The sequence below is a fragment of the Sinocyclocheilus anshuiensis genome, unplaced genomic scaffold (genome assembly GCF_001515605.1).
Source record: "Sinocyclocheilus anshuiensis isolate Anshui unplaced genomic scaffold, SAMN03320099.WGS_v1.1 scaffold299, whole genome shotgun sequence".
Classification (NCBI taxonomy): domain Eukaryota; kingdom Metazoa; phylum Chordata; class Actinopteri; order Cypriniformes; family Cyprinidae; genus Sinocyclocheilus; species Sinocyclocheilus anshuiensis.
In genome coordinates, this window is record NW_015552565.1 from 162,011 (window position 1) to 175,915 (window position 13,905).

The window sequence follows — 13,905 nt, forward strand, 5'->3', positions numbered from 1 at the left end:
GATGATGTCTCACAACAGGTATTCTTCCTTCTTTGAGGCTCATTCCTTTCATATTGTAACCATTTGCACTGGATTACTACCACTGCTTAGACAAAATGTGACCTCAACGTACAACCTTTGACCTGCTGCATGAGCTTGACAAACTAAGTACGGCAGGGGGTACGAAAGCTATATTGGAAGGGGATGCCCTTTTCTCCAGATTCACAATGAAAGGCTCACAGGTGTTATTTGGCCTTTTACAAAACCACTGTGGGGCCTTTTAGAAAAACAAAAACCATTCAAAATATAATCCTCCTGCTTTAAAACATGTCTCAAGATCCACCCTGTGGATAGGCATCCACCTTTTATCAAGGTGAACAACTTTTCACCAAAGGAGAGCCACGGAAATCATCAAAACTCAAATAATAGATCAAAACGGACAACATCATCATCATCATCATCATCATCAGACACTATAAAAGCACACATTTGATACTCGGTGGATATGCGAGTGCAAAGCCAGGTTCCTGCAAGCAAATCAACCATCATCACCCATGATCATGGCATCATCTTACATGGTCATCTTTGCACTTGCAATTTTAGTTGAGTTGACTACTCGCACAACAACAGCTTTGCCCAAAGTTAAGATGGATGGAGAACATACAGAGCGGTGCCGATAGAAGGAGAAGACGATGCAAGCGAAATAGGACCTGGGCGGCTCACCTACAGAAGACAACCAATCATAGAGGGCAGACTGGTGGACGAAAATGGGACAAAACACATCTTCATACTTGCTGTAAGTGTTTGAGAGTTAATTTCTTGACAAAGTAGGAGTTTTATTTATTTTATTTTACATTCTGTTACTTCAGGTAAAAACCAGAGATTCCATGATTGTATTTGCCAACATTTACATGCAAGTTTTGATCAGATTAAAGCAAGAAATCGTACCAGTCCGATTTTGCTGGTGTGGTAAGAATCAGATGACCTTTCTATGGGTATCGAACAGAGCTTTCTCAATTCAAGGCTGAATTGTCCTCACATTGCTACAATTATCAGTGCAGTAATGGAACAGTCAGAGAGGACTATGGGAAGGACACGGTCACAAGAGGGGAAATGGAATCTATGGATAAAAGGGCCCACGGTGATATTGTGAAAATTGGCCAAGCGAGGCATGGGAAACTTTGTCACATTTCTTCCATGTGGGGCTCCATGCGCCGGCTTTGCTCCAGTAGTTTGGGAGCAGTTATGGAGAGGGATCTTGAGGCTGCCCTTGGGCGTGTGTTGTTCGAATTAACTTAAACATCTCCAGGTGCTGTTTCAGACTTTAATACAGTAGGAAAAATGCCTGTAGAGGGAGCAGTGTTTTGTGTTTAGCTTGGGCTGCTTCTGTTCAAGTGGCTGTCCCACATTCTGAAGTGCTGACTAAAAATGCCTTTCCCTTTTCCACCAGGACACAGGAATAAAAGGGTCTCTTGGGAGGGAAACAAACCTTGCCTTTTCGAGAACCTTCCCTGTCTTCCCGCCGCGTGGGATGGATCGCGCTCTGGATGGATTCAACACGAGTGATGAGCGACGTAGCACAGATAATGTCATTCCCATTGGCAGGAGGGACATAGACAGTAAGCACTGCCAAGTTTCTTATCTTCTCCCTCTCCATCCTTTTCGGAGATATTTTTACATAGCCATGAAAGTAGCCTGATATGCTTGAGGAAACTTGAGGACTAAGTTTTAAATAATTTTACATATATATTTATAATTTTATAGTTATATTTATAGTTAACATTCTAAAAACAATTTACCCAGAGAAGGACTGGCCATCCATCCATGCCGTTTTCCTGCCTACGCCCAAGATGCGGGGATAGGCTCCAGCGTCACTGCAGTTTGAAAAAGGAATGGATGGATTAAAATGGCACATTACCAAACTGAGAAGAAACCTTGTTAGAAAACAAGGGGTTAAAAAAAACTGCCATCCATAACTTTCTGAAAAACAAAACCGATTACCAGAAATAGAGCCAGACTAAAATGGTTTGCTGGTCTTACCTGGTTCAAGCTGGTCTCCCAACTGAAGAGTGTTCAAAACCCCTCTACAACTGGCAAATCAGACCAGCAAAGCAGCTTAGGTTGATTTCATCTTTGTTTCAGCAGGGAATATAGCAGTGAATAAACAAGTAGCCTTCCAGTTACATTTAATGCTAAATTTGTTTTGCTCTTCCTGTTCTCTTCACAGTACTGAGGTGCATGATCGGGAGAGTATACAGGCCCTGCTGGCAAGCTTGAAAACAGAGCAGCTGACAAAGCACCTGTATGATTTTCCTAGCTCTCCCCTGATCCTGTAAGACACTCCAAATATAAAGATGACAAACGTGATTTAAAAAGAACTGAAATACAAATTTATTAAAATCTGCAAAGTATGAGTCATGTTCAAGGGGAACAAAGCATTCATCATGAAAGGTACCCCAGTCACACAATCCTCAACTAAAATGATAAAAGTTCTTTCTCTGCCAACTCATAATCTATTCCCTTGCATCTCAAACATGCACACACACAAATACATTCACACACATGCTGTCTGGAGTAGAGCGACATGACTTGTATTAAAAGGAACAGTAAAAGCATTTAAAGGACTATTTCGCCTAAAAATAAAAGGTTTAGAACAACATGAGGGCGAATAAATAACCAATTTCAGGTGAGTTATCACTTTAAATGCATTTAGACTACTAATAAATAAAACCGGACTTTATTGCCAAAACAGAACATCATAATTAACAAGAGATTGGTCACTAAATTACAGTCTGAAAAAGCCGGTGAGTTTGCCCTGACCAGCGATAAGCTTCTTGCCTGCAGCTTTAACGTTCCTCTTCCCCGGGCCTCCAGCGGGAGTCTTGGTAGGGGGTCTTTTCTGAGGGGGCTGGTTCTCTTCTCTTCCTTGCTCAGTGCACTCTCTATTGGCGAGCTTTCTCTTTGAGGTCCCGGTTGCTCTTCTGAGCGGTTCTGGCTGGGTCCCCTTCCCACCTGCTCGGTTCCAAGCATTTCCACTATGTTCCCCCAGAGCGGATTGGCCAGGACCTTCATGCCTTAAGTTAGTGGCCTCTGGGTCCATATCCACAGAAAAACAAGAAAGGGGGGACAAAAGAAAAGCATTGGACTTTGAGAATAAGGTGAAACAATGAGCAGGAATAAAGAAGGAGGGAGGGCTGAGGACGGAAGGGTAGAAAAGGTTACGATGAAATTGCTGACGTTAGTCTGCACTTTAACAGGCGGTGTGTTTATTTTACAGCGCTGAAACTGAAGATTTGTCATGTAACCTGGTGGAGCGAAGCACACATTCCCACAAAAAGTGAGCGAGGGGGGGGGGAAGGAACGTGTGCTCTTAAGAGTTTTTACAACAGATGTGGGGGAAGCCAGGTTTTATGGGATGGGGAATCGTTTAAAGGTTGATCTTAAGTACCAGTCCCCAAGCAGGGACTGGGCAGGGATCAAGGCCTGGGCTGTGGAGGTGGACCTGGGCATCTTTCCGACCGTGTGGCGTCAGAAAAAGGGAGCAATTCTGCATGTGTATGCGCAGCGAACAGACCAAGCATGAAGGTTATTCAGTACACTAAGAACTGAGCCCCCTCTTAAGAAAAGAGGAAGCCAAAAAAACACTTAAGACCCCATGAAATGACTTAATGAACGCAGATTCCTTGTCGATCGGTTGCAGTGGGTGGTACATTCTCATTCTAGAGAGTCCGTGATAGGACATGAACCTGTGGCATTATCATTCATTTTGCTCTGGTTTCTCAGAAGAGAAAGCCTACACATTTTAAAAACATTATAAAGTTTCATTTTGTGATCTTTTCAAAGGACACAACAGCATCTAAATGGTCTCAAAGCTAATACACAAGGACTACGAGCGACAAAATTACTTATACATGGTGTATAAATGTGGCAGAGGCACTACCTTTGAGACTGATGTCCATCCCAGTGGGGTCAGGCTCTTGCTCCACAGTCACATGTAAAAAGATGGTTTTTTTGGGTGCAGGGTGCACACAGGTGGGAAGTTGGCTGGTGCTGGGAAACGCCAACACCCGGTTGAGGGGCATCTCATCCTTGTATGTACATGCAAACTGAGAGCGGACAGTTGGCCGCACAACCTTTAAAAGAAAAAAATCTAAAGTAATTCGCTTTTAAAACTTTTGCTGAAAAATAGTGACTTAGATTTTTAATCCAAACAATAATAATGATAATAATAATCCAAGACTAAACCACATCCATACTACCAGCTTGATAAAATGCCGAAAAAGTATTATAAACGAATGATGTATGACACAGTAGCCCTACAGAACTGGTACAACAGGACAAATGACAGTCCAATCATTGGACTGTCCAGAAACTGGACATGTCCAGAAACTTTCACACTGGCCTCATGTCATCAGGCCGTTCTTATTTTTGAGCCCTGCTGATACAACTGGGTGGACATGACCACATCTAAAATCTTATGATAATGAATACAAAAAAATAGGATAAATATTGCGGTCCAGAGGCCGGCGTGAGGTGCATGAAAAAAAAAGGAAATGGTATCTCGCACAGGCTTAGTGAACCTCGAAGGTCTCAAGGGTCTCAGAGAAGCGCTGATCCACCTCTTTCAGGGCCTTTGATCCATCCCTGCTAAGGATTATCAGGATTCAACGCTCTCTCCCTTCAGGCTAGCCGGCCACAGTAGGAGAGTGGAATTCATGAAATACATACAATTAAAAACACCCATTTTCATATTTTAGCAGTCATAAAGGTGCGGTCACAAACTTGAAATATTCTTTCATCCATATGAATGCAAACATAAGAGTAAGTACACAAGTACATACATCAAAGTTTTTTTTTTTTTTATCTTAAATGGGGGGTCTAATGCTACTTCATGCATTCTGACTTATTTACACGGTTAAAGAGTTGGATTCCCATGCTAAACATGACCAAAGTCTCAAAAAACGAGTTGGATGTATGACTATTTCTGTGCCAAATACTCTCCTTCAGGGTTTGTATAAGTTTCGGAAATGTATGACGCCATAAAGGTTGGAACTCCTTTTATGGGCACTTCTCCAAGAAGAGCATGCGCACACATCAACCAGAGCAAGAGCAGCCCGTCAACGCGTTTCATTCGGGTTATGGAAGTCATCGACAGCACTGCACAGGATTTTACACTTTGCTTTTGACCACAAAATCAACAGTCACCAAAGAAGTGTGTTTTTGGTTGTGAGGGAAAGACAGCCTTGTTCAGCTTCCAAAAGAAGGGAATTAGCGTTAAAGGGACTTTTTTGTTGTCACTACTTGCAGATGATCGCCACGCAAAAACTACACATGCTCGTGACTCTCCAGGTCCGCCCACGGCACGCCTCCAGTAGCTCGACTGTTTTCGGAGAGAAGCGTAAAGCTGTATCTTTTTTTTTTTTTATAAATCTGATAAAACTAAAACTAAAGACTCTTCGGAGATATGAAGGATGCAATACTATACTCTATAGGTACTCAAGATTAACATGAGATTGACTGAAACTGTGTGTGTTATGTCTCCTTTAAGCTCACATTTTTGTGAACTTTGACCTGCACATCCAGGTTTAAAAAAGATCTTGGACTAACAGAGGATCTAAATGTTACAGATCAATCTCTTTGCCGGGAAAAGTAAAAAAAAAAAACATGAAAACTCACTCACTAATATAGGTGGTTTAGTACACAAGAAGCTGCGTGGTTAGAAGTTTGCAGGGGTGCTGGAACTTGCTGATTATTTAAATGTTCGGAACACATTATTCAGGGATCCCACACATCTTGACCAATGAATTTCCATGATTTTTCCATAACCACTTGGTGATTACTATATTTTTAAAAGATTTGCTAATGAATCATTCAAACCGATTTGTGAATCGCTTTGGCTTCAAAAACAATGATTCACGCACAAATAACTATGGCTTGCTAGCAAGTTTCCAGATCTCTGTGCATGTTTTTAGATCAACGTCTATAAATTTACTACTACTACTACTACTACTACTACATTAATATTATTACTATTATTTACAACAACATTTAATAATTTAACTAAATTAATAGTTAATATATTTATTTTTGTGTATAATTAATTGTTATTAAAACCAACAATAAGTTATTATTATTATTATTAACAAAAATTGACTATAACTATTAAAAAAAATAAAAAATAAATTCCCCAGGCCTAGAAAACCTGATTTTAAAAATACAGTGTTTCCAGGTTTCCCATGACTGTCGGACTCCTGATTATTAATTATTTGTTACATAAAGAGGTTTGTTGCAAAAAATTATTTTGCTCGATTAAAATCTAGTGTGATCACTCTATAACTCACGTAAAAATGTGGTCTAGGAGGGTCCAAGAGCTTTTTGTGCCAGACCAGTGCTATTGCTGTACTCCACCTCACTTTATGTGTGAATATATGAAGAGATTAATAAATGTAAACATTTGGGCTGCAGCGGGAAAGAGGCTGCCCTGAATCCCTGACCTTGCTTTTGTGAAAGGGAATTACAGTAACAGAATCATCTGGGATTGTTTGACACACTATTTTCCTAATTAATGCTGTTCAGTTGCTTTGACACAATCTGTATTGTTAAAAGCGCTATATAAATAAAGGTGACTTGACTTGACTTGACTTGATTGTTAGCTGTACGAGAGACCCCGATTCCCCCGTAAGAAGTGTTTGTGTGTGGTAACAGTACTCCATAAGGTGCTGGGAGGTGGGGAACTGCACAGGCAGGGAAGCAGGCCGATGAAAGACCCCTTCTGGCTCCGCGCTCACACTCTCTCATCAGAGAAAAGAGACGTGGTGGTGAACAGGACCACATGCAGCAGGTTCAAGGCACTTCCATCAAAAATCAAGTTAATGCACATGATGCACTGCAGGAAATGACCTTGCGTCCTCTCTGAATAACTCAATCATCTATTCAATTCAGCTCCATGTGTTGTGCTGCCAAACGTCTAGTGGAGATTTGCTTGGATGTTTTGAAGTGCGAGTTATCATGGCAAAATCTCACTATTATGACGTTTAATCATAGTTATCAAACTAAGGAGGGACAAAGCCGCCATTTGCTGTTCGGTACAACACACTTTGATGTTCCTCAGATAAACATGCTTGAACAATTCAGGCGATTTCATTAATACTGGTGCAGACGTCATTAAAGGTTGCTTTTGAGAAATGGATCATGCATCGATACATGGCAGCAGGTAAAAGACGAGAGAATGAGTTAAGATAGGACGAGACCAACAGATCCACAAATATAGATAACAAGTACAATTTCTTTGGGAAAGCAAGGTAACACAAAATCTTTTGTATAAATCAAAGGCTTCTCTACACTCATCTGGGGTCATGCACTAATGATAGGGAGACAGAAATTAAGTCAAGGCTAGGTCATGACTGTCCTGGCTTTTAATTCAAAGCAATGGCTATGTTCACAATAACATAGTACTCATACTGCTGCTTAGGTTCATATTCAGCATGTGCAACATATACAGTGTGTCCATTTTTTGTATGCATACCTGAATGACCTGCAACATCAGCCAAAAAGAGCAATATACAACAGATATGGTGCATGACATGGGATAATGTATTTCGTCATAACGCAGTGCACTCCAAATGACCTTCCATTTCTAGTGTTAGTGATTAGTAACAAGGAATATCAGTGATTATTTTTGGCTTACATTAAAAAAATAAATACATGTCATCTTTTTTCAAACACAGTGACTTTGTGACCAACCAGAAACGTATCATGAAATAATGCCTAAAAGTCACTTAATCATATTAATTAATAATAATGCCTAAAACTTTACTTTAAAATATTATAATTTATTATAAGAGTGCTTAAATAAACACTTATAGGTATGCATGTTTTTTTTTGTTTTTTTTGTGGGACCAAGCGTGAATGAAATCATAGGAAAATACATAAAATAATAAATGACTATCTAAAACAAATACAAATAAACTTTAATTAAATTTAGTCTTGAATTAATTTTGTATTACTTTTTTGGCCAGTATTGGAACTCTATATTTCCAGCGAAGGCAAACATCTACAGCTGCTATGTAGACTTAAGACATTTGTTGTGTTCAGAATGGAATACTATGGATATGCATTTCCAATACAGGAAAAAAAAAAGAAAAAAAAAAGCATGAAAACGTACCTGGGATTAGAGGTTTCTCCCAAAACTTCTTGACACTGGTCGATAAAATTGAGAAACTCTGATAAGCCCTTTACGTGCTTCCTTAAGGGGTGAGACTCAGGTGGGGCGTACCCCTTTCCTCCAAGCTGTATGGCCCTGACAAATGATGTTACTGTCTGAATATAGAAAAATCTTCAATTAATTAGCATTCACATTACGGTTAAAAAGATGTTTAGTTGAACAAAAAAAATTTGTGCAAATGATAACTTATCTATATTTGAAAAGTACTCATTGCAAATTCACCAGGAAGAGAGACGAGGTGCTGTCACAGGCAGCATGTCTAAGGTCGGTAAAGGCGATGTGACCCAGAGAGCGATTTGGGTTGTCCAGGGTGTATGCGAGAGCCATGTCATACTTAGAGTTCACCAGAAGGCCCAAATAAGAACAGAAAACTCTCCTGACAACTCTCTGTATCTGCAGGAAAAGTTGAACAACACCTTAGTGGGGTAGTTGGAATTGGACTAAAAACACATCAACAAATGTTAACTGAAAGGGTAAAATGTTTTTTTTTTTTTTTTAAACAGGAACGGTTCATACTCTTCCGTTCTGCAATACTGATGAGTCAGTTAGCTGACTTGGACTCATGTTGTATAAGAGGATGGGCTTTTTCCACAGCCCCTTAAGCTTAAACAGGCCAGGCTCATAAACTTCATCACACCAGTATTACAGTGGCAAAGCCCAGCGTCTACTCACACATAAATCAGAGCCCAGCAGAGCAGTTGTGAACAGAACTGGGCAAGACTAGCAGTAGTTTCGACACACTATACAAAGTGCTTTTAAAACATCCCGTTCTCATTCCACGATTCTGAATATATGATATGATATGATATTTGATATGATGTGTGAGACCCTGGACCACAAAACCAGTCTAAAGTCGCTGGGGTATATTTGTAGCAATAGCCAAAAATACATTGTATGGGTCAAAATGATTGATTTTTCCTTTTATGCCAAAAATCATTAGGATATTAAGTAAAGATCATGTTCCATGAAGATATTTTGTAAACTTACTACTGTAAATATATTAAAACTTAATTTTTGATTAGTAATATGCATTGCTAAGAACTTCATTTGGACAACTTTAAAGGCGATTTTCTCAATATTTGGATTTTTTTTGCACCCTCAGATTCCAGATTTTCAAATAGTTGTGTCTCAGCCAAATATTGTCCTATCCTAACAAACCAAACCATACATTAATGGAAAGCTTATTTATTCAGCGTTCAGATGATGTATAAATCTCAATTTCGAAAAATTGACCCTTATGACTGGTTTTGTGGTCCAGGGTCACGTATATGATATGATATTCGCATTCTTCTGAATAAGAGGCACATGCAAGGGAGTGGAATTTAACAGGAAACAAAAGGAAAAAAAGAAAAAGCCAGCAAAAGAAAACTAGAGTAAGATCTCAACATAAAAGTAACAGAATCAGATCCTTTGCTAAACTCCACCCTCCTTAGTTACTGTTGCCAAGTGCAATAAGCTTTAAACTGTCACACAGGAGTCAGGACAATGCCTTCACTTAATTATATTACAATTAATTAGAACAACATGCATTCATTATATTAATAATAAGTGCTATAAATTAAACAGCATATTTAATATATGTAGCATATTTTATATATGTGATATATTCCGCATATTTAGTACTATGCATGTGTGTGTGTAACCTATTACAATTGTCAGCCTATACATGTAAAACAAATCGTTTAAAAATTAAAACAATGTAAAACATATATTAAATAAAAGTAAATATTATTGGTGTAAAAGTAAATATTATTAAATATATGAATATACAATTTTAAAGTTTAAATAATTAGGTGTCATTCACTTAAAGTAAATTAAATTTATTTATTACATGCATGTAATTCAGTAAATATAGTAAAAGTGTTAAGTGCTTTGTTGAAATGTTTGTGTTCATCTCATTTGCTGTCATTGTCACTAAGAGCCACATGCAGGTTTGTTTTTGTGAATTGTGGGGACATTCCATAGGCGTAATGGTTTTTATACTGCACAAACCGTATTTTCTATTGCCCTACACCTTATATATATATATATATATATATATAAGATTTATAATTTTGAAATATGGGGACACTCAATGTCCTCATAAATCACCTTCTCATTGTAATACCCATGTCATATCCATGTCATTATACAAATTTGTGTCCTCAAATCACAAAAACGCGCGCACACACACACACAAAAAAAACACTTATTCTAGTCTCATAAATCCATCACCATTTACCTGTGGACTGCTGATTCCAGCCTTGTTAGATGGAGTTGCGGGACACACAGGAAGTGGATCCATTTTCTCCAAACTCTCCTTTTCACCAATGAGAAACTGAAACAGTTGCATCTAGATATCGAGATAAGACCGAGAATATGCCACAGATTAAAGATCTTTCAGATGGATGACTGAAAGAACAACCAAATCTGAGGCCCTCTGGCAGCACTCACTGCGGTTAGGGGCTCCTCGGGGTCCCCGTTTATCCGAAGCTCCTTGAACATAATGAAGACGTCAATCAAATCCACAGTATTGGTGCGTTTCAAAAAGCAGTCATACTCTTTTCGGATGAGGTCATAGTTCTGTGGAAGAGGGATATCGTTGTGGGATAGCTGGAGCTTGTCCAGAAGGAAGTATTTCCAGGCAGCCAAGACTTCACTCAAAGCAACACCAAAGTCCCCATGTTCCTGTCAGGAGCAGAGCAAACACAGGGACGAGAATATTACGCACAACGGTTCCACAGAAAATGTACAGATACGGAACAAAATGTATGATTCAAACTTGCATGACTCATTCTTTTTCCTACCACTGCATGTATAAACTGCAAGCAAACATTTACATTGAAATTCAAAGTGGAGATCCTACAGGTTTAAACAGTGATAACGTGATTTTAAAATGTGTTTTTCACCCCTTTGTTTCTTGATACAATTATCAGCAGAAGAATTACAGTAAAAATGTGGAGGAAAAATCTTCCAAAGATCAATTGACCATCTGTACAAAGTTCACATGATCAGTGGCACATATTTGACTTAATTAGTGCTCTTAAAAACATTCAAGATTTTTAACCATGCTTTGCATATTTATGACGTAAAAAAAATCTATTAAATTCAAGTTTCATTTTGATGTACCAGTAAAACCATACACACTATAAAAACAGTATTATTACAATTTTAAAAAAGTTTTCTGTTTTAATACATTTAAAATGTAATTTATCCATGCAATGGCAAAGCTGTATTTTCAGCAGCCATTACTCCAGTCCTCAGGGTCACATGATCCTACAGAAATCATTATAATATACTGATTTTGTGCTTAAGAAACTTTTTTATTTATTATCAATGTTGAAAATGTTTTTTGGAAACTGTGATAATGTTGTTTTTTTCTGGTTACTTTGATTAATAGGAAGTTTAAAAGTGCAACATTTATTTCAAATAGAAAATATTTTAATTAATTATATTGTGGAATAAGTCTTAAGCAACATTACCTGCTTGTTGACCCCAGCCATAGTAAGTTGTAGGACCATCAGCATCCCATCAGCCCCTTGGATGGTGGTCCTCTCAGAGTCTAACACCCTGTGACATTCTCTCCTGAAGACCCTGGTCATTGTTCTCAGGCTTTCCTCCATAACCACCATTATTCAACCCTTACAAAATGAACTGCAGGGCCAGAAAATTAGGCAGATCAGCACTGAAATGATTATGAGCAGACAGCAGAACATACATGCAACCCAGCCAGCATCACATATACCTTTCCAAGTCTACCACTGAGCTAGAACAGAAAGTCCGAAGACATCAAGCAAATCACAATAATAGTCAGGAACAAGAGGAGGCCCTTTCCCCTTTGCACTTTATTATGAACAGAACCTTCAAACCTCTTAGGTCAACTTACCAACACTGATATTTAGACGCGTCTTATGTCTCTACTGTGAAACACATGGGAAAACAGACGCCAGTAGATGCAAGTTATTATAAACTGGTCCGCTGCCTGTAAATTTAAATCCACATGCCAGGAAGCCTGGACCAATCACAGAGCGCGATGCGTTAGCCACGCCCCCGCCAAACGGGAAGTCAATAGCGCAAACAGAACGGTCCCGTTTTGTTTCAAACCACAACGCGTATCAGTGTCGATTGTTGACAAGAAAATAAATAAAACTCATGCGGTGATTTAAAGAAATATGAGAGCTATACCATCCACTTTTAAAAATCAGTTTATATGACTGCAGGGGCAGTACATTTCCCCAGGACTATAAATAGTTTCAGTTCGTCTAGACAAATTAGCAATAAACTAAACCATTAATTAGTGCGTTTTACAATTGTCTATAGAGTTTGCATTTTATTACGTATATCCCCCATTATAATAAGAAAAAAATACTCAGCATCTCCGAATTCATATTTTTACTTGATTTTAAACCGTATACAGACAGCTCATAAACGATTAAATAAAATACAATTGCTCCAGGGGTAAAATTAACATTTACAATAAATTAGAGAAGTTCATCAATGCGGCTTTGTTTCTAATGTCAATCAAAGCAGATACTCTTCGCGTCATGATTATGTCACTAACCTGGAAGTAAACAAACGCGACCACGTGATCAGAAAGCGCGCTGAAGACAAGAACTCGCTTTCTCGGCCAGACGATCAACTGAGTTAACAAAATTATCTCAGGTTTGTCATAAAGTTTTTTTTTTACATGCTGGACTCGTTACACACCAGCCTGCTGTCTCTGATCTATGTATAGTTCATTTGTAACTTCAACAGTGAAATGAATGTACGAAGTCCGTGAAGAAATATAAAGAGTTATATATTTATTATATCATACATATGTGAGGTACAGTAGTTCTAGTGTTTATTTTTATTTTTTAAAGTTATATTCTTTGAATGTAGGAAACTTTCTTCATACAATAATTCTTGCACTTTTGTTAACCATTATGGCATTCTCCTCCAATAAAATGCATTTTTTTTGTTAACTCTCCGTGTTACTTATATTTTAGATTGGAAAGTAACTCCATTTCATCCAAACAGTAAAGATTCGTTTGATGGAAGATGCCAGATGAAACGGTTCGCTCTGCAAGCTACACAGTGTCCTGCGAGGACTATGTTCATGTAGTGGAGTTCAGTCCATTTGACTGTGGCTCACCTGCGTCACTTCTGGCGTATGGAGGAAACCAGTATGTGGTCGTGGGCACTTGTCGTTTCAAGGTGAGTAGCCTACAGTAATTCACCAGACTGCTCGATCAGTCTGTGGCAAGAGGGCTAACAGTCTGCAGATGTATGTACCTCACTGCAGGGTTGCTGTCCTGCTTCCACATACCTGTTTATGATAGGGTGACCATACGTGTCATTTTCCCAGGACACGGATTTCTATATTGCCTAAAATATCTAGGTTTTGGCTTTGTTTGCGTGTGCAGACCGATCGGTGTATGACATCAAAATACCATACAGACGGTTCCTTATGCTTTCAAAATGCTCTCGAGGTATTTTGATGTCATACACTGATCGGTCTGCACACGCAAACAAAGCCAAAACCTAGATGGCGTTGATAGTGTTGCCATAGAAAAGCATAAGTCCGAGGACGTGAACAGCTCCGAGTATCTCGAAATTACGGTAATTACGATATGGCGTGAAAGCAGCATAACAAACCCAGATAAACCCCACCCTCGGGAAAAGGCAGCAAAGAGGGCGAGGCCATGCTGCGCTGCTTTAGAGAAGAGGAAGAGAAAACTAGA

General features: G+C 38.9%; 2 protein-coding genes and 1 pseudogene across 3 annotated transcripts in view; 2 read left to right on the top strand and 1 right to left on the bottom strand.

Annotated features, from left to right (window-relative positions):
- The first annotated feature begins 539 nt into the window (after positions 1-539).
- LOC107664875 (pro-MCH 2-like) lies at positions 540-2,270 on the top strand (annotated as a pseudogene).
- Positions 2,271-2,458: 188 nt separating this feature from the next.
- On the bottom strand, positions 2,459-12,193 carry LOC107664835 (PCNA-interacting partner-like). Its single transcript, XM_016455516.1, has 9 exons — positions 12,069-12,193; positions 11,665-11,836; positions 10,637-10,870; positions 10,425-10,535; positions 8,426-8,596; positions 8,144-8,298; positions 6,770-6,830; positions 3,920-4,112; positions 2,459-3,069 (listed from the first exon to the last, which is right to left on the bottom strand). Exons 2-9 carry the CDS (start codon positions 11,812-11,814, stop codon positions 2,765-2,767), a joined length of 1,380 nt encoding a protein of 459 aa, XP_016311002.1. The 5' UTR covers positions 11,815-11,836; positions 12,069-12,193; the 3' UTR covers positions 2,459-2,764.
- Positions 12,194-12,700: 507 nt separating this feature from the next.
- LOC107664874 (nucleoporin Nup37-like) overlaps positions 12,701-13,905 on the top strand; it is a 17,022-nt gene continuing 15,817 nt past the window's right edge. For both annotated transcript variants that reach the window (XM_016455559.1, XM_016455558.1), the window contains exons 1-2: positions 12,701-12,844; positions 13,171-13,378. In XM_016455559.1, coding sequence (XP_016311045.1) covers positions 13,223-13,378 — 156 coding nt within the window. In that variant the 5' untranslated portion in view covers positions 12,701-12,844; positions 13,171-13,222. The remainder of the gene's footprint in view (positions 12,845-13,170; positions 13,379-13,905) is intronic.